The sequence below is a fragment of the Sipha flava genome, unplaced genomic scaffold, assembly GCF_003268045.1.
Source record: "Sipha flava isolate LNK unplaced genomic scaffold, YSA_version1 332_pilon_pilon, whole genome shotgun sequence".
In the NCBI taxonomy this organism is placed as follows: Eukaryota; Metazoa; Arthropoda; class Insecta; order Hemiptera; family Aphididae; genus Sipha; species Sipha flava.
In genome coordinates this window covers 79,631-100,011 of record NW_020273022.1, presented here as the reverse complement: position 1 = coordinate 100,011, position 20,381 = coordinate 79,631, and the positions used below count along the sequence as shown (strand labels likewise).

The 20,381-nt window shown below is 25.3% G+C and overlaps 7 protein-coding genes across 9 annotated transcripts; 4 read left to right on the top strand and 3 right to left on the bottom strand.

Moving 5' to 3' along the window:
* Nucleotides 1-2: 2 nt before the first annotated feature.
* Nucleotides 3-2,655, bottom strand: LOC112687115 (protein N-lysine methyltransferase FAM173B). 2 transcript variants are annotated; one of them, XM_025559673.1, is made up of 5 exons: nucleotides 2,485-2,655; nucleotides 2,017-2,133; nucleotides 1,296-1,468; nucleotides 1,012-1,200; nucleotides 3-243 (listed from the first exon to the last, which is right to left on the bottom strand). In XM_025559673.1, exons 2-5 carry the CDS (start codon nucleotides 2,117-2,119, stop codon nucleotides 88-90), a joined length of 621 nt encoding a protein of 206 aa, XP_025415458.1. In that variant the 5' UTR covers nucleotides 2,120-2,133; nucleotides 2,485-2,655; the 3' UTR covers nucleotides 3-87. The 2 variants fall into 2 exon arrangements, with proteins under 2 accessions (XP_025415458.1, XP_025415459.1); XM_025559674.1 differs by lacking the exon at nucleotides 2,485-2,655 and adding an exon at nucleotides 2,209-2,444.
* A 109-nt stretch (nucleotides 2,656-2,764) lies between these two features.
* LOC112687114 (beta-ureidopropionase) lies at nucleotides 2,765-5,379 on the top strand. The gene is made up of 9 exons (XM_025559672.1): nucleotides 2,765-3,151; nucleotides 3,312-3,410; nucleotides 3,556-3,710; nucleotides 3,768-3,862; nucleotides 3,928-4,128; nucleotides 4,206-4,330; nucleotides 4,400-4,592; nucleotides 4,992-5,078; nucleotides 5,139-5,379. Exons 1-9 carry the CDS (start codon nucleotides 3,060-3,062, stop codon nucleotides 5,196-5,198), a joined length of 1,107 nt encoding a protein of 368 aa, XP_025415457.1. The 5' UTR covers nucleotides 2,765-3,059; the 3' UTR covers nucleotides 5,199-5,379.
* LOC112687113 (integrator complex subunit 10) lies at nucleotides 4,502-11,919 on the bottom strand. Its single transcript, XM_025559671.1, has 15 exons — nucleotides 11,873-11,919; nucleotides 11,572-11,720; nucleotides 11,392-11,459; nucleotides 11,198-11,331; nucleotides 10,883-10,998; nucleotides 10,741-10,822; nucleotides 10,504-10,628; nucleotides 10,333-10,445; nucleotides 10,109-10,260; nucleotides 9,610-9,822; nucleotides 9,366-9,541; nucleotides 9,124-9,297; nucleotides 8,783-9,039; nucleotides 8,515-8,695; nucleotides 4,502-4,590 (listed from the first exon to the last, which is right to left on the bottom strand). Exons 1-14 carry the CDS (start codon nucleotides 11,916-11,918, stop codon nucleotides 8,515-8,517), a joined length of 1,986 nt encoding a protein of 661 aa, XP_025415456.1. The 5' UTR covers nucleotide 11,919; the 3' UTR covers nucleotides 4,502-4,590.
* On the top strand, nucleotides 5,472-6,314 carry LOC112687116. Of its 2 annotated transcripts, none has more exons than XM_025559676.1 (2): nucleotides 5,472-5,859; nucleotides 6,104-6,314. In XM_025559676.1, the coding sequence occupies exons 1-2, from the start codon at nucleotides 5,498-5,500 to the stop codon at nucleotides 6,234-6,236; spliced, it is 495 nt and encodes a 164-aa protein (XP_025415461.1). In that variant the 5' UTR covers nucleotides 5,472-5,497; the 3' UTR covers nucleotides 6,237-6,314. The 2 variants fall into 2 exon arrangements, with proteins under 2 accessions (XP_025415461.1, XP_025415460.1); XM_025559675.1 differs by having other exon boundaries at nucleotides 6,101-6,314.
* LOC112687117 lies at nucleotides 7,525-8,168 on the top strand. The gene is made up of 3 exons (XM_025559677.1): nucleotides 7,525-7,723; nucleotides 7,792-7,945; nucleotides 8,009-8,168. The coding sequence occupies exons 1-3, from the start codon at nucleotides 7,531-7,533 to the stop codon at nucleotides 8,115-8,117; spliced, it is 456 nt and encodes a 151-aa protein (XP_025415462.1). The 5' UTR covers nucleotides 7,525-7,530; the 3' UTR covers nucleotides 8,118-8,168.
* Nucleotides 11,920-11,972: 53 nt separating the features above from the next.
* LOC112687123 (coiled-coil-helix-coiled-coil-helix domain-containing protein 7) lies at nucleotides 11,973-13,006 on the top strand. Its single transcript, XM_025559683.1, has 3 exons — nucleotides 11,973-12,111; nucleotides 12,333-12,431; nucleotides 12,869-13,006. The coding sequence occupies exons 1-3, from the start codon at nucleotides 12,076-12,078 to the stop codon at nucleotides 12,968-12,970; spliced, it is 237 nt and encodes a 78-aa protein (XP_025415468.1). The 5' UTR covers nucleotides 11,973-12,075; the 3' UTR covers nucleotides 12,971-13,006.
* Nucleotides 13,007-13,364: 358 nt separating this feature from the next.
* On the bottom strand, nucleotides 13,365-19,484 carry LOC112687120 (AP-1 complex subunit beta-1). The gene is made up of 14 exons (XM_025559678.1): nucleotides 19,171-19,484; nucleotides 18,947-19,072; nucleotides 17,999-18,169; nucleotides 17,690-17,935; nucleotides 17,427-17,620; nucleotides 17,022-17,196; nucleotides 16,763-16,950; nucleotides 15,988-16,692; nucleotides 15,594-15,926; nucleotides 15,418-15,504; nucleotides 14,594-14,723; nucleotides 14,356-14,527; nucleotides 13,988-14,142; nucleotides 13,365-13,516 (listed from the first exon to the last, which is right to left on the bottom strand). Exons 2-14 carry the CDS (start codon nucleotides 19,052-19,054, stop codon nucleotides 13,442-13,444), a joined length of 2,739 nt encoding a protein of 912 aa, XP_025415463.1. The 5' UTR covers nucleotides 19,055-19,072; nucleotides 19,171-19,484; the 3' UTR covers nucleotides 13,365-13,441.
* Nucleotides 19,485-20,381: the final 897 nt, after the last annotated feature.

Sequence of the window (20,381 nt, the reverse complement as noted above, 5' to 3'; positions counted from 1 at the left end):
AGTTTTTCTACAATTTAACATACATTTATATTTATATTTCGATGTACAAATTAACAACAATATAACATTAGATAAATTCAGATGTATTTATGATTTGGTCTTACATATTTTATAAGCCCAAACTCTGTCTATTCCTGTGCCGATGATTAGATAAGGTTCTAAATTCGGAAGAGGAAACCGGCAAGCAACTATCACAGTTTCATCAGATAATTCTGTTATGAATTTTTTTTCAAGATCACACATCTAAAACAAAAACAATTTTCAATTCACAATTTGGTTAAGATAAACATTATTTAATATAATTTAATATAATTAGCAATAAAACATAATTTTAGACCTTAGAACATAATAATATCAATAAATCAATAGACAATCAATACTTAAGTTAGAGCTGCAAATGAGAGAAGTCTATGGCAACCAAACATAACATTTGAGACCATACCCAGAAAAGTATTTCTATTGGTAAGTAGGAATTCCAACCATCAGTTTATATAGATCTAAAAGTAGTAGGTATCAAAGACCTAAAATTATTGTATAAGCTAAAACCATGAGTTTTTTAAATATCACATTTTATGACTTACCGTTTCACTCAAAATATTTAGAAATATAAATTACAATACATCAAGTGATATAAATACAAGCCAGTTGTCTAGACTTCAAGATAATACTTTTTTATTACAATGAACACATTTTAGATGATCTGGATGAAATTGATAATGAAATATCACGGCTCCCATTATTCATCTTTTCAAAAAGTTTTTGACCAACTGTCCATTATACATAAGTACAAACTTATATTATATACATTCTATTGAATAGTAAAATAATTCAAAATTTGATACTGACTACAGGATGCAGCTCATTAGGAAATAATAAATAGAGATTTATGACGGTGTTATGGTATGATCAAGTTAATTTTATAGGAATTAAATTTAACGCACATAAAAACCATAAAAAACTCAGCACTGTGAAACCAATAGTATATAATATTATTTTTTAATTATTACTAACCATTTCTTCAACGCCAAATATAATGACGTTTGAAAATGGTTTTAAGTGATATTTCCACAAATCTGTTCGAACAAATTTTGGAGCAGGCTGAATCTTAGACTTCATTGCAACAAAACGCGAATATAACACTAACCAAAAATTTAGTTCCACCCCAACTGATTCAAAACCGGCTTTAGCTGTGTTCATGACCTGAACAAAAATGATAATACGTATAAATACAATAATTTGTTAACATAAAATTTATCAATAAATAGTACATTAAAAGAAAAGAAAATTCAACGTACAATTCTTCCATCGCCACTACCCAAATCTACCAATTTTCCCTTGCGTCCTTTGATTACACTAAGAACATTTTGGATTTGTATGTTAGTTGCTGGCACATAGGGCAAACATACTTTTCGTAAAGCTGGCGATACAAATGGATAACAAATTATGCTCAAGGCAATTGAAGCTCCACCTAAAACAATACACGACAAATATTAAAATTGTTAAGTAATGCACTTATCATGTCAAAACACATATCAATAGTGTTGGCCTGGCCATTGCTGTAATACCGCAAATACATCTGCATTCCCTGGGCAAATTTGTGTCAAGAGGTCTAAAGATTTATTATAATAATCATTGTAATTGAGATTTTTTATAATATTCCTTACTGGTGATCTTTTAAGTTAACTAAAAATATTACTGTTCTAAAAAAAATTAATTTTACAATTTGTACATTATTAAAAAAATATTAAGTTGTATATTATAAGGTGTTATTTATATTATTTATGTAACATTATAAAATTATAAATAACTATGCTAACTACGTATTTAACTTGTTTGTGTATTCTTAATAAGGCACAATTAATAAGTTATATTATGTTCTATTTTATTATAATAAGATGACATTTTCGGGGACCTTTATAAAGAAATGCATTTGGGGTTCTTTAAGTACTAGGCTGACACTGCATATCAATGTAATTTATGTACAATGAGATAATAACAAGAAACCAAACAAAATACCTGTTAGTCCAACCAGAAACAAGCCGTGAAGGCTCTTAGTACTGACTGAATCTTCTTTTTCTATGGACCGACTTGAATTGAAGAGCAAATCATCAGTGGTCATATTGATATGTACACCTAAAAATAACCATCCAATCAATCACTAAATACATTTGTGGTTTTTTTCATAGCATTGTTGTTTATTTTAATTACTAAAATAACGATTAAGCTGTTAGCTGTGCACATAACACACACATCTTGAACGGTAAGAAATTATATAACAATGATTGACTTTAAACATTTACTTGTTCTACTTGCGGAAATAAAATATTAAAAAATGAGGAAAACTAAAAAAATAAGTTATAGTATTGTTCATTATTGAATTCCATGCGAACATGACCTTTTTTAATTTTTTCGGTACATAATAGATCTGTTTTGCTTAAAACGGGTGCGCGACAATATATGATAATATTGTTGCGGTAAAGTTACCTTCAAGTGGTTTTTTTTCGCGTACCGCAAACGGATTTGGTCGTCAAGTTTATTTCCACAGCTCACTCATGACGTGTCGCGACATCCGTCTATAATCTGAGTAATAATCTAAAGTATAATCTAAGTCTATAATTTTGAATACTTCTGAACATCAAGTGCTCGAGTATTATTTTTCTTCTTTATCAAAGTTTCCCGTAAGTCCGCTTATCAGACGTTTTAAAATTTTATTCAATGCCAACGAACGGGCGGTGAAATCATGAAATAGATTAAATTATTAAAATTAAATCTATTTTGTGATGAGATACCGCGGCTGTCGTAAACATTATTATTATTAATTGAGATAATAAAATGCAAATATGAAATCGAACACTTAAGACCGTTCCTTAATAACTGGTCTTAATCGTTCTTACCAGCAATCGAATATTCATTCCGATGTTCGTATACACACACTTTTATTACCGATTCGTTTGAGTAGATACTCAGTTTCTGAAAGAATTGCAAAAACTATTATTTTTTATAAAAGTTAATTTAAACGATATTGACTGGAATTCCATTGACTCTCTCTGCGATTGAAAATGTTTCACAATATTGACACTTGCCTGGAAAAATATATCCCACAAGAAGAATTGAGTCATGTCCAGAGGATTTTGTATGGGAAAAAATTACAGTAAGTCATTTTAATATATTGTTTGGCGTAAAATGAAATTGAAGAAAGAAAATGTATCGAACCAAAAAATTGGCATTTATTTTATAAAAGCTAACTTTTACAGTTACTTATGAGCAAAGAACATTTTCAAACAACTTTTTTCTAAATATTTTTGTCACAGAAAACTTGAATTACCAGCAACGTGTATAAGCAATAAGGACAATGTGGAAGTGAAAGGTTTCAAGTTTGACAGTTTAACCGAAGAGTTACGAGAAAAACGGTATGAACTATTTGGTTTTCCATCCATGTTAGGAAATTATAGAACTGGGTTAAAAATTAGTACATTTATGAATGTTGTTTAAACACAAAATATTTTTCAAAGAAATGTATTTGTATGATATTAATATATGTATATTATGTATTAGGATAGTTAGAGTTGGCGTTATTCAACATCAAATTGTCCTCCCTACAACTGCTCCATTAGTTGAACAACGAAATGCGATTTATGACAAAGTTGGTAAAATAATTTCACTTGCAGCTGAGGCTAATGTAAATGTATTATGTCTTCAAGAAGCTTGGCGTAAGGTAGTGATAGATAGTTGTTGAATATTTTCCTAAACATAGATATATTTTTCAGCAATGCCTTTTGTGTTTTGTACAAGAGAAAAATTTCCTTGGTGTGAGTTTGCTGAATCAGTTGAAGATGGACCGACTACTATGTTTCTAAAAGATGTAGATAATAAATTTAAAAATAGGTTTGAAATTAATAATTTTATAAGTTATATGAATTCAAACAGTTTTGTAAGCAGTACAATATGGTGATTGTTTCGCCTATTCTGGAACGTGATGAACATGAGGTCATATGGAATACAGCTGTAGTCATAGACAACTTTGGTAAAGTAATAGGAAAGCACAGAAAAAACCATATTCCTAGGGTGGGTGATTTCAATGAGTCTACTTATTACATGGAAGGAAACACGGGCCATCCCGTTTTTGAGGTACTAAACTCGTATTTGAAATTTAATTAGAAAATAAAAACAATAAAATGGTCATTAGTTTAATAAGTTTAATTTAGACAGCTTTTGGTCGAATTGCCATTAATATTTGTTATGGTCGTCACCATCCTTTGAATTGGTTGATGTTTGGATTGAATGGAGCTGAAATAGTTTTTAATCCTTCTGCCACAATCGATGGTCTAAGGTAAATTGTTGAACAAAATTATTCAGAATACAAAATGTCAACTATATTTAAACTATATTTTACATGTAGTGAAACATTGTGGGGAATTGAAGCCAGAACGGCTGCTGTAGCCAATAGTTATTTTTCGTGTGCCATCAACAGAGTGGGCACAGAAATCTTCCCAACAGAGTTTACTAGTGGTGATGGTAAACCAGCGCACCAAGATTTTGGTCATTTTTATGGTTCCAGTTATATAACTGCTCCTGATGGTTCAAGAACTCCTGTAAGAAAATTGAATTAATATTACCAATTTTAATAAGTAATAACTGATTAAATTAAAATATATTTAAGTTTTTTATAATAATACCTAAAAATTTTAATTAATTGTTTTTAAAATTAAAATCTACATAAAGACATTTATTTTACATAAAAAAATATTGTAAATTTATCAAAATATACCCTAGGATAGGTGCAATTTACTATATAAAAATGGTTTAAAATTACCTAGAGGAAAACTCTTTATTGGCACAGTAAAAAATCTTTTGTAATAATTAAACCGAAATGATTATCCCTATTTAAGTTTGTAACTATTTATTAATTTTCACAATTTATAAATTAATATTTAATGGAAATAATTTAATATTACTAATAGTTTTAATAAAATCTGCTGTTCTCTTTCAAGGGCCTTTCCAGGACTAGTGATGGATTGTTAATTTCAGAAATTGACTTGAATCTTTGTAGACAAGTGAAGGATCATTGGGGATTTCAAGTATTGTTTTCTCATTTTTTTTTTTTTTTTTTTTAAATTAATTAATTAATTAATTTTTAGATGACTCGGCGTTTAGATTTATATGCAGATTCATTAGCAAAAATTGTAAACACTGATTGATTTTGTCTGCTTCTACATATAATTGTAATTATTTAAACAGCACAATATCATATAAACCTATTAACTCTTTTTGATTGATTTTACTTAATAATTTATCATGTTTTTTTACAAACATTTTTTTTAATCTTCAATTATTTCAGTTTGTATACCATGTGATGTAACTAAATATTTATAATATAGCTACTATTGTTAATTATTTCCCTCCCAAATCCAACAAAAAAATTTCACAAACTGATAACATATATTAGAGTGGAACTATCACTTAATTAATACAGTTGTCATTACATAGTCATTCAATAATGTTGGCCTCCACTTTTTCATTTTTACTTTTAGCAATCAGTAAATGTTTAGCATATGATAGTCAATGGGTACCTAGCTTTTACTTAGGTAATTATCCCGAAAGATTTCAAACACTAAGAATGTATCGGGGATCATGTGTTATGTCTTTTAACACTTATAAAAGTAAACATTATAATGTGGAAATACCTTTGATCAATGGGTCATTACCAGCTGGGTTTTGCGCAATACTATTAACTAGTATGGAAAACTCTAGTTTGGCCATAGCAATAGAACAAGGATTGACTGATGTGAATAACAACTTATTAAATCAAAACATCAAATTGTTTAAGGTGAAATATGGAAATGTCAAACTTATTCACGAGTAAGATATTATTCTTAGTTGTATTTAATAAGCATTATAATTATTCATTATTGTTATTTAAGTATAAAAATAATTTTAATATTAGAAAATATTTAAATGTTGTTTTTTAACAAAATATTTTGATTTAAAATTACTTCAAATAGAAATTTATTTAATTCTGAATAGTAATTCAAAAACTATATTTAATAATAAATAGTACACTTGCAACCTAGATTTTTAATATTATATTAAATTGTTACAGTAGCTGTGGATCAAATGATGTTCCTGGTTTAACACTGGCTGAATCAAATACCGCAATACTACTAATAAAAGCTGATCAAAATATAAATTTCTCATTAAGTGTATATACTTATCAATCTTTTATTACTAAAACATAACCTTATAATTAAAATTTTTTGACTTCAAGAAAACTAATTTATATAAGATATTATCATTATTAGTATTAACATATATTATATGACCATTTTTGTTTTAATAATTATAATAAATTATAATACGTAAAATGAATTTTATTTGGAAAAATTGAATGTGAAAGATATACAATACATATATTTATATATTTATATCAAAACGTATTTTTTTATTTGAAAATGATTATCTGAAATCAGTAACACAAATCTCTACTATTAATGTATAATACTTTAATAAATACTATATTTAATGAAGTATTATAATTAATGATAATACTATGTCAAATACCAACATTTTTTTTTTTTAAAAGAAAATTATATATTTAATTTCATCTTAAGAAACTATTTAAAATGACTGACAGAGCTATAAAAAAAATAAATGTATATATTGCTTAATAAAATTTTATTTAAAAAAAAAATGTACACTTATCAGGTAGAAATTAAACTACAACAAAAAACTTGAATGAATAATAAGGAGTACAAATTGTTGAATTAAATATGGAATTAGAATTTTTTATAGACATAACATTCTATTTCTACTTTCACTACTTTTTTTTACAAAACTATACATGGTTTGCTTTAAGTTTTATTTAGTAAATAAAAGTAGAAGAAACATGTGTTAAAATGTACTTATTATGAATAATATCAAATTGACTTGAGGAAAAAATGATTTTAAAAATAAAATTTATAAAAATTAAAGGCTTCAAAACAATAAAATAAGTGCCTGATTAAGAAATGAAAGTGTTAAAATTGTTATTGTCTGTTCACAAACACTAATTAAGTTCAAATAATTATGATAAATATTGGTATTCGTTTTAACAGCCACATTGGTTATAATTTGTAATGTAGGTTAAAATAAATATATCTAACATGTAAATCAGCTTAAACTTTTGAAATAATTATTTTTACCATTTTTTTTTGTATGAGAATTCAAATAATGATAATATTGAAAATATTCATTACAGTTTGACTAATGAGTTTTTATTGTTATCTTAGTATTTCAAAATAATTATAATTGTAAATAGAATAATAAAAAGAAAGTGAAACAACTAACAAATAATCTAAAAAATTAATTAAATATTACATGTTTATGTAAATTAACCCTCATATTTTCAAGTTTAAAAGTGCCCATATAGGTTTTTAATTTTTTTATAAGTGTTTGATGTTATACATAAATTTTTAACTTTCACTATTTAGTATTAAAAAAAACTTTATACATTAACGTTCATTTTTAACTATTTTATTTCCATTTAAAACGAAAATGTTATTGTTGAACGAAAAATTAAGTTTAAAGATTTACATTATACTCTTTAATTTATATAGTAAAAGCATACAGTTAGATTATAAATGGCCGGAAAGCAATATACAATTGACTCCTTGTCATTCAACATACACAATAACTTCAGGCAATTATATATTGAATTATGATTCTAAAGTCACTGGAAATTATCAAAGTAAGTAATGTAAACCATTAATATTCTATATTTAATAACAGTATGGTAAAAAACGATTTATTTTTTAGATGACTGCACTTTTTTAATAGAAAGTCCACCAGGAACAAAAATGCAACTAAATGCAACTATTTCAATATTAAAAATACAAGATAATAAAGAATGTACAGACTGGTTAAAATTTTACGATTTTTATAGTAATACAACATTTGTTCCTTTAGGAGAGTAAGTGATAAATGATTACAATAATCAATGACATTTTAAATTTTATTTCTTATTTTTTAACAGGTACTGTGAATCAACAAATCTCACTAACTTACTAACTTTTTCAAACATTATGTACTTGGTAATTAATATTTCGCCAGATGATATGTTTCAATTAAATATCACCACATAAATGTTAAAGATTAATTAAAGTAATGAAATCAAAATAATTATATTTTTTAAGCACGAACATTTTATTAGATATTTAAAATATAAATACATTATTTTTTTTGTTAAATAAAGTAGCTTTATATACAAGCTTACTACAATCAAAATAATTTTTATAATATTAATCCATTATTATTTAATTATATTAATTTTTTTTTATCAAAATATTGTAGCTTATTAATTATTAGGTAGATTAAATAACGAAATTAAATGCAAAAATTATAAGAATCTTAATAGTTTTACTTTATTCAATATTAATTATTCCATTTTTTTGTATATTAGTCCTTATACTTTTGAATGCTTATTTATAATTGTTAATTTAAATAATAACATATAGTATTTAGGAATGGAATAAAACTTACTTAATAAGTTAATGATTTTTCCATGAGAGTAGCAGTGTTCATTAAGTTATCTTTTTCATTCTTAAAAAATAATAACATTGTTTCATCAACAGGTTCAGACCACCGTGAAACTTGTTTTTTTACTGCTAATCTAAATTCATCTTTTACTCCTTTACCAGCACCTCTTGTTGATATTCGTGGACTGCAAATATTAGACATTGAAGAAAATATATTTTTCATAATACAAAAAAAAAAAGAGACATTTGAATATCAAAAATAAATTATTCACCTTAATGAAGAAGCAACACAAGGAAATATATTTAAGACACATTTATCATTTTCCATAAACATAGCCATAAACTGTTCAATTATGTCTATATTTGTAATGTAAGCTATAAACTGAGGGTATGTAAACACAGGCAATTCAGCTATGCGTTTATACATGTCTTCAGCAATTGCTTTACCTTCAGGCCAAACCATTTGTGACAAAACTAAAAGATGACCAATAAGAAGATCACTAGCTGATGAAAAATTTGAAAGTTGATTCTAAACCAAAACATAATAATTTCAATATTTTTCATTCAATTTCTTTAACTTAGTTAAATTTAAAAATTAATACATGTTACTAACATAGAGTATTTGAATCATTATTTTAACACAATACTGTAGAACAGGCAATTTTGCTATTTGAATATAATACATTTCTCTATCCTCTGGAGGATTAGCTATTTCCATAGAAACTTCTCCACACAATTCTAGACTTTCTAATTGTTCTACTACTTTAAAAATATGCTCAGTGCATTTCTATATAAATTTAAAAAGAATAATTTTTAATGTTAAATTAAAATATATAAACTTACTGCTATTATTACCTTAAATTCTTGTACACAATAATATAAAGTTACTAATGATAATGATTTTCTAATACTTTCTTGAACTGGAACAGCTTTGAAAAGGTTTTTGTACTTCCCTTGGTAAAACGTAATGTCATTAAGAAACTGGCCAATGAATGTATCTACTTTAATTTGAGCACTTAATTTCCAATAATCTGCAAATATGTTGTACATTGTAATATAATAATATTTAAAAAAATATGTAAATATAGTCTTATTATACCAGTGCACATTGGTTCTTTATTAGTGAGCAATTCCCAATAATTAAAAGCCATTTTGAAATGATCAAGAACTTCAGAGGATTCGTCAGTTATACCAATTAATGATTCATTTAATTTTGTGGCAATGGATAGTACAGCTTGCTTTAAAGGAGGTTTATTAATTTGTACCTTGGGTCCTTTAATTGCTTTAACTAATAAATATTCTGAACCATCATCTAAAAATTAAAACAATTAACACAACATAAAACCAACTATAGTCGAAATAAATTCATTAAATATGATTAATTCATACTTAAAAGTAAATTTACTTCAAAAATATTAGTACTATTTATTCTAATTATATTTTAAGACTATAGAAAAAATGTATACTTAATTAAAATGTATTATATACTTAATTAAAATTTATTTAACATTAATAATGTTCATAATTTAGTTAAAAAAAAAGAATAAAACAGAATTGTAAAATTTTATAGAGTAACTATTACAAATATGATTTCTTACCCGGTTGTAAAGATTGATTATAATCATAAACATGTCTTACAAATAGTATCATACCACAAAAAACTAATTGTTTACTAAGTTCACTGTTATTTGAAGCAATAACGAACTTCTTTGCAAAACTTGATACCTTTTTCCATGCTTTTCGTTTGTCACTATATTAAAATAGATTCTCAATATAATATCCTTGAAGATAATTTATGTAAAACAAAATCTTAAAACTTTACCTTTGACTGAGAACAGATCTTAATTCCCAAGAAAGTTTTTTACCAATACGTTCACATGAAGCAAATAAGTCTTCCCAAGGTGTTTTAATACTATTTTCTGTATCAGGCAAGTTCTAAACAGAATTGTAAAATTTAATTTTATAATTAAAATATAAAAAATGAATATTTTACCTGAATGATAGAATGTTTTCCCATAGCATAGGTAATATAAAATTCAGTAGTTTTTGTTAACATTTTATACAGATTTTTCTGATTTAAGGTACTTGTTGACACTAATAATGGGCCAAGATCACATACTACAAAAATATATAATTATATTTATATGACTTAAACTAATAAAGATACTTAAAATCTATATTCATTTTTTAATTTAAATATATTATGTATTACTATATTTATCAATCTTACCTAAAATTTTTCTGTAGCAATTTATAACATTGGGACACTGATTATGTTTTTCAGCAGTTATCATTGTGTCCATCAGTTTTAACTGAAATAATTTGGCAAACATACAATATAAAAATAATGAATTTAAATAATATTATCTTACTGCTAATTCAGTTGACGATTGAGGAAAACGATTTAGGAGTAAAAGTACTAAGCGACAATGTTCCATCGTGTCTTCACTCCTTTCAGCACACACAGATAATAATTTCTGTTGAATAGCTAGAGTAATATTTAAATCAATACATTTGTTGATGATTTAAAATTATAAAACAAAAAATATTTTTACATCATAATCATTGAATTAGAAAACTAACTATAAATAATAAGCTTAATGTAGTGAAGAAAAATTTAAATTTTTATAATTTTAAATTAATATAATGTTAAATCAACTTAATTACAAACATAAAAATTTACTTACACAATGGTAAAGCCGAAAACATTTCTCGGAAAAAGGTTTGTTCTTCTGATAAACAAGATATGTCCATACATAAAATTGGTGTAAAATTTTCAATTTCTTTCCAAAGAATAGGTTCATTAGGGAAATCTTCCAGTCTGAAAATAAATATGCAATTAAAGGGTGCATGAATAAAATTGATTTTTTTTAGTACTTACAGACTACTAAAACATCTGGCTGCTCTATGAACACATCGCAAATTTTTTTCAATTTCATAACATTCAAACTGTAAATAGCAAAAAGAGTAAAAGAACAAAAACAAAAATTAAATATAACTATCTTTAAGGACAAGGTGTATTAGTCATGACTGGGTAATGATAGAAAGTACATTAACGTACATGAATTCCAAAGTTATTGGGAAACATCGATTTGGCTGTAAGTAGCCACGACCTGCACCTATAGCAATCAGTTTCCAGAAAACTTTTGGCTTTGGTCATCATGTATTCTTCGTCGGTGACACATACTTCCATGGGCTCCATTTTTACTCCTAAATCAAGTAGATTATAATTTTTAATCCGATAGTTGTGTGCAATTCAAAACGTATATTTAAAATAAAACATTTAAAAGCTTCTTCAATAAGGAATAGAGATCTTAAATTTAAGTTGCTGTGAAATGAATTATAAACAAAAATAATCTTACCGGTCCGTGATTTTATCTTTTCGTTGATAACAGTGTCATAATACATAAATGTATGTTTAATCAATGATGACATATCATAATATTATCAAATGATAAAAGATTGCATATAATCGCAGTGCTATAATTTTTATTTTCTGTATTATGATTTAATCTGATTTCTTATAGTATTTTCAATAATAGAATAATATAATTTATTCTTTGAAATGGCTAAAAATGGAGATTCAAATCCTTGTTTGCAGGTATATATTCTTTAAATGTTTACTAGCATTATTTCATGGTGATAATTTATGTACATAAATTCATCTCAATATTTTTTGACTAAAATAGTTAATATTATTTAACTGATATTCAAGTAACGATTTCTTTTTTTTTTTTAATTGAAATATTGTATTGTAATTATATTTATTAACACAAGACACCTGTATTAAAAAACAATTTAATAATTTATTCTCCTTTAAAGGAACAAAAAATATCTTTGAAATGCTTACAAGAACACTTTGGAGATAAAACTAAATGTGATCCGCAAATAGAAAATTATAAAGACTGCAAAACATTCTGGGTATACATGGTTTTACATTATCAGAAAGAAAATATTATATTATATAGTATTTTCAAGATAATTTATTACAAATTGCAGTAAAACGCCAATTGTCATAATATAGACAGAAAAGTCTTAATTAAAAACTTATAATTGTATTTTATAATTTCACAAAACCATTAGATATTCATTATTTAAATATGAGAGTATGATTAATAAAATATTTTTTGTTGTCACTTATTCAATTATTACATATATGTAATTTTTAAATTATCTGGATATTTATACACACAATCTTACATGAATTATCTTTGATATTGAAAGTCTGACAATGAGTGTTTAACTGTACTTGATTTTTTTATTAGTATATAATTTAAAAACTTTCAATTGTACAATATATTCAGACTTCCATGTTACTTTAACATTTTAATTATATTTTATTTTTTTTATTTTTCTAGTATAATATTTGCAAGGAACGAAAAGCCAATAACATAAAGCCAGTTTTGCCACCATTAGAAGAACGGATAAAAATAAAAAAGGAATATTTGAGTTCTCACTAAAATAAAAATACATTTTGTACCTAGTTTATAATATTATATATAATTGTTTACTACATGATCAATGTATTTTTTGTGTTTAATATATAAATGTATGGTTATAGTTTCATATAATACTTAATTTTTTTTTTTTTTTTAATATAGTTTGAATCAAACAAAAATATTTATAATAATAATAATAATAATAAAAAAATACTTTTAGAACACATTAAATAATAGTTTTTTGTATAAATAACAAGACATCCTAAAAAAAAAAAAAAAAATTAACACAATATAAAAGTTTGAAAAGTTTATTAACTTTCACTTGTTTATTATTACTGTGAATATATAATAATAAAAAAAAAAAAAAAAATAGGTAGCTAATATGAATATTTATTATGAGTATAATATAATGAAAACTTAGACTACCTACTTAAAAAATAAAATTATTAAGAATACTTCAATGAAATCAGATAATATAAATGCAAATATTATCTATGAGTGGAGAATAGCATCATATGCCTGGAAAACTCCTTGTGCAACCTCCAAAGCTTGTGATTTTAATGATAGCTAAACAAATAATATTTTCATTTAAGTAAAATTATACAAAAAAAAGCATTCCTTAATAAGTACAGTATTATATATTATATGTTGATTTTATTTTGATAGACCATAATTGAATATTTATTGTTAAAAATTGTAAATAATTTAAATTTGATTTTGAATTTAATTTTAAAAATTTAAAAGAAAATAAACTGTCATTAGTATATAACTAAATTTTCTCTAAATGCAATGTATAAATAATACATAAAATTTTTTTTGTAACCAAAATAATGTTATAAATCCATTGATCTAATTAATTTTTAAAAATTTAAATTAACACAGTAAAATTAATCAATAATCATTAAGAAAATATGGGAATTTATAAAAGATTTATAAATCTGTTCTTTTATAGTTTTAAAGATATTTTATCAAAATATAATTTTATTAGGTTTTAGATTAATTTAATGTTTGAATCATATATCAATCAAATATTCTTACAGTTATGTTTGGATTTCCTGGTTGAATTTTAAGTTCATTCAATACCCAATTGCCGTTTGTCAATTTTAATGATTGATAAAGCATATCCTGACCCTCGACATTTCTTTTAGCTATGGTAAATACGTTATTTTGTGACATCTTCATGACAATTGCCTCTGTAACAAAAGTTAAATAATATACTAATAATAATTTAAAAATATCTTGAAGTATAGACTAAAAGTAAACTTCTTAATACAAATAAAAAGTGGTATAATAATAAATAATGTTTCCAGATTGAAAAAAAAGGTTGAATTATTTTTTGTACATAAATATAAATAAATAAGTTTATACTTTTTTATAAACATATTAGCACAGCGTTTATTTTCTACCTGTATTACATAAAACATTCTTTAAAGTAAATTGCACTTCATTTTCTGCGGGTATATCTTTCCATGTAGTCAAAAACACTCGCTTATCCATTTGACCATCTTCAACAAAGAACACATTTGTAGGAATGATACAAGCAAAATATAACACATCAATATTATTTTTAATTGCAACCTATAACACAATTGTAAATCAATATATAATTTTGTATTATTTTAATTGAAATAAATAAGTTTTTACCTGAAGGTTTGTAATGGGTTCCATTCGTTGAACAAGACCAGTAGTTGCAAGAGGTAAGCTGGTTTCACAAGACACTGTAGGCAATAATGGATTCAAGACTTGTAAAGGGCGAGCTGGTGTCAACCCAAAACTGAAAAGTTTGAAAAAAGTTGTAAAAGATATATATATTTTTTTTAGTTCAAAATAATCTATACAAATTATTTATGTATACAATTTTATAAACTATAAAAAAAACTACAACAAGTTTATTATATTATGATTATTTGTTTAAATTTAATTAATAATAATATTAAATAATTTATTAAATTTAATTATTGTTTATAGATTTAAGTTATTTAAACTTACCAAAAACTTTAATTAAATTATTAGTTTTGAGTGTGCAATAAATTGTTAATTGGACGTAACAAATTATTAATAAGTAGTTTTGATTAATTCATAAGTAATTATTAGTAGTTTTTTTAGAAAATTAGAAAACATTCTAATTTATGCTATAGAGGATATTATCTAATAGTATTTAACGGAAATACTTATTAATACATATTTAAGTAATCGTTGAAATTTGAAGAGACAAAATTTAATTTTAACATTAAAATATTATAATAGTTCAATTATACAACTTCAATGGATGAACCTTAAGTATTATGTTTAGTGAAATACTATAGAATTCTCACCTATTATGTGTATTATTAAATACAAAGAAATTTTTTTTTTTTCTTTCAAATAGTAATGAATCAATGGCTAAAAAAATGTTTCTTAATTTTGTGTTAACAAAAAAGTAAATTTTAATAATCAAATACATAAAAATAAATGTAATAAATACTTACGAATTTTTATTTAATTGAATAGCAAATCCAGTCATCGGTTGCATAGCTTTGTTTTTTAAAGTCATATCCATATTAATTTGACCATTTCTGAAATGATAACAATTATTAAGCTTTTTTAATTTATTTTCATTATTATCTTTTAATTAATTGAGAATATATTTTTCTTTAAAACCTACTTCCTAGAGAATGTGCCCATAATTTCTAATCCTTTGCCATTTTCACTGGGTAACCAAAGTACTTTAGGGGGAGAATAAGAAACTGGTGTAGGGGTGAATCCAAATATGTCACCAAGCAAACCAGTGTTTGAAGTTGAAGCTGCTGGTAAATCAGATGTTGTTAACAATGAATCCAATCCAGAAGCAAGTAAATCAACAGAAGGAGGTTGAACTGATGTAGGAATAACAGCTGGAGTGGTTAAATCCATACTAAGAAGATCTCCAATCAATGATTCTTGAGGTGCTGGTATCACTGCAGCTTGGGGAATATTACTGGTAGAAGAATTGTCATTTCTAAAAAATAATAAACTTTAGTATATACATATAGATTTACTATTATTATTAAAATATATACCTAGCAGGTAAAGATTTTCGTAATCCTGGTCTTCCTTCAACAAATGCATTTGGTGGTTTGTGATAGACACTAGCAAGACTAGAAATATGGCACACAAGTTCATCAAGTAAAGTTGGTTCTAAAAGATCAGTTTCTTCGGAAATCAATGGTTTTTCTGCAAGAACGACATCTTTGGCAGCCCCAGGATCAGTAGAGAGTAATCTCCAATAAATGAAACCACGATCACGCAAATCAGGATTATCTGAATCTTGCGTAGCTAAACTTAAAACTTGTTGAACTAGTTCTTGAGTATCGGTAGGTCGTTTCAAAAAAAGTTTAACAATAGCAGTTAATAATTGCAATTGAACTTGAGTGTTTTCATCATGAAAACCTTCCAAGAAACTTTCCAATAACTCATCAGCATTATCAATACGTTCTGCGTATTCTCCAATAATCCAAATCATAGATGCTCGAGCTTCAGGTTCATCTAGAGTATCCAAATTTTCACACAACAAAGATATAATACTTTCGTATTTGTTGGGATACTTTCTGAATATATCTTTGATAACTACAATCGCTTCTTGAACAACATAATTAACTTTTGTCTGTATAAGATCCAGGAGAGTAGATACACATCGTTCAGCAGACTGTTCAACTTTAATAGCACATCGACCGATTGCACGAACTGCTTTACGAACAAAATCTACATCAACTTCGGTGGCATATCTAAAAAAAATGTATGTTTGACATTTATAATAATTTGTATTAAATTAAAATATTTACTTAAAATATTTACTCTTTAAGTTCTGACAAAACTTGTGCAATGTTTGCCTGTGATGCTAAACGTATCATAATATCTAATTTTTCAAGTTTAACATAAATAGGATCATTATATTTAACAAAAAATACTTTCATTTCATGTTTAAGTATATCAGGCCTTTTTTGCACTATTAAATTAATGTTTCTGAGAGCAACGTATTGTACCTAGAAAAACAATCAGTACAGTTATTATATGTAAAACATAGGAATTATTAATGCAAGTATATATATATTACTTCTGGTTCTGTAGATAATAAAGTAACTAATGGTGGAGCAAGCTTTTTGGTTAATGTTGTAACAAAGTCAGAATCAGTTGGTAACATTTCCATAAGTTTCATTAATACTTTAATAGCAGACAAAACCACTGCAGCATTAGCATGAGCTAATCGTGGTGTTATTCTTTCACATATACTAAAATATTTAAAACATAAAACTAATAACTTATACAAAATAATACATAACACTAATTAAAAGTACATTAAATTAGTATTAAAAATAATTATAATGCTAACTGTAAAGTTACATTTTCTCCAAATCTACAAATGTTTAATAATAATATATCATAATATATATATAATACATTAGAAAATTTATCTTAACATGATACAATCAAACAAAAAAATAATTATACTTAAAATTACCTTTGTGCCTCACGATCATCTTTTGGACTGTAATTAGCCAATGAATCAAGTATAAATACTTGACCCCATTCTGTACATTCATTCAAAGCTGTTAAAAGTTTATTAATGGTTTGTGAATTCATTTCAATCAAAGGAGAACCAGTTATACTAGCTTCATTCATTTCTGATAAAGCAGCAACAGCATTGGCAACCACCTATTTAAATTAATACTCAAATCTATATAGTAAACATTTTAATATTTTTAATTTGTGTTAAAAAATTACCATAGGATTTGAATCCGATAAAAGTTCTTTTAATTGTTCCAAAAATCCTTGGTCATCAACTAATTGTGCATTAATATCATAGAGTTTAGCAACACAAACAGCAGCTGTTTTACGTACATATGGATCTTCATCACGCAGACATTTACGCAACGGTTCACATAGATATTCAGTTATTTTTTCAACTCTTATACAACCCATTGTACGAACTGCTAAAGCACGTATTAATGGATTTGGATCTTCACAATCCTTAAAAAATTATAAATTAAAACAATCATAGTAATCTAAGACAACTAATATATCAATAGATACCTTTACAAATGTATTGACGGCCATAATAGCCATGTCAGGATTGCTTTTAGCATAATTCATCAAATATAAGTACACAAGTTTTTTCAATTCTAAGTTATCAGTTTGCATACAATTTACAACATCAGGAAATAAAGCAGAAACATCTTTACCAACTGTCATAGATGCTATGACCTATAAACAAATAGTGAAATTAAAAATGTTAATCTTACAACAAAACAAACTAATATTATTGATAAGTTTATTATTATTATAAATATATTTAAATTAGTTTGCATGAGTTAGTTGTACAATGTTATTTTTTGCAGGGCGTGGTATGGTAATATAGTTAGCTGTATTACTGAAAAAGTTTAGCTTAAACATATTTCAAATGTTGAATATAATGTTCAAAGATTACTTTAGAATAAACAATATACAAACATATAAAAATAAGTATACACATATATTTTTAAATTAAAAATGTTAAGAAAAATATTAGACTTAAAATAATCATCAGTTATTGATAGAAAATAATCCAATTCTACAATGAAACAAAAAGTTTAAGAAAAATGGGTTGCATGGTTAATACAATAATTCAACTCCTACTTAATAATAATATTAATTTTTTAACAGATATCCCTATGATGTAAGAAGGTTTAACCATCTCCAGTTAACCAATGATAATAACTTATACAAATATACTAGAGTATTACCTACTATTAAGCTCAAATAGACTATTTAATAAGCTTTAAATAATAATACCTCAGTACAAAATAAAGTGTTGATTGTTGATGTATTCAAATACAACTATATTGCATACTTATGTACAATCAAACAAAACAATATCAACTCTAAAAGCCCATATTTTAATGAATAATTTTCTTATATGCCAATCATGTAACATTTTATTTTTCATACAAACATGTACACCATTTTAAATAATATTAAGTAATAATATAAAAAATGTCATACCTTTTTCACGGCTTCCCTTTTTTTTTCCTTTTTATCACTGTTTAATTCTGATTTCAATTCAAATATTTCACCTTTTTTGGTAGTAGTGAAATATTTGCTATCAGTCATCTTGATGCTTCAATTATTCTAAAAAAGCATGTTTAATGACAATTGAATTGCAAAACCAAATAAGAAGACATTTTGACGTAAAAATACGTCCATAGCAAAAGTAATTGTATGCATACCAGGAATTATTCTTTTAGATTTTGGGGGGCGTGTATCGTCGACCAAAAGGGAATTGTTAACGAAACGAAAGACGAGTCGAATTCAGCAACAATATTTCTTCAATTATTGTTGGTGGATGAAAACGAAAAATAGTAATACATATATCTATTTAAATTTTTTACGGAGTAAACGAATATATTTAAATTAATTGTAAAATAAGAATGTATTGAACTACAACAGGAGTGCATAGCCTGCCAATGGATGATAAGTTTTATTGATAACACGTATTGCAAAGTACCAGAAAACGCAAACAGTTGACCAACATGATTTCTCGATCAAAACAACACGAATAATGTCAAAAAAATACATTAAATACTTACGACCACGGCTATAAACAATAATAATAATAAATAAATATAATAATTTTCTATATCCGCGGGTATCACCTACGCATACACCACATATAAATACTGACAAAACATAATTACAATATAATTTGTAACATTATAATATATTAAAACAAATTAGATAGTAATTAAAATCAGGATAATGGTGTTTAGAATGTGTTCAAGTATTTTAGATAGGTCATGAAATTTATCCTTTATATTGATAGTTGATTGATAATAAAAAAAATTAGTTTATTAATGATAAATCATGTGGATATTAGAAAAACGCGCGAAATTTGAATTGGGCCAATAAGAACTAGATATTCAAGAGCCACGCTGTGGCATACTGGGTTGTCTAATACGCATAAGGGTCGCGAAAAGTATAAAAAATAAAAGATAACATTTTAAAATGAAGACATTGGCAATACGATACGTAACAACTTGCTTGATTATATTCATATGGAGCGTCAGGATTTTCAAAAAAAATTTATTGAGAAATAGCTGTAATAGTTGTTATCATTTTATGAGTAACAAATAAATTCCTATATTGATCCTTCTATTCTTGTATATACTCGAGAAAAATAGTTGAAAAAATTAAAAATAAATAAGTATAAATGGATTTTCAAGTGAGGGCGAATATAAACCAGTAAATCCAGTGGTGTACACTCAATTTTGCTCTAGGGGGGGGGGGGGTAACAAAAATAATCGTTATCTTTTTTTTTTTTTTGTTGCACAGATAAATGAGATAAATAACTTTTTAATTTTTATTAAGTTATTAACATAAATTACTTATTATTAAATACTTCAATCCTAGATAAACAAAAAATAACTTTATTAAAATAATT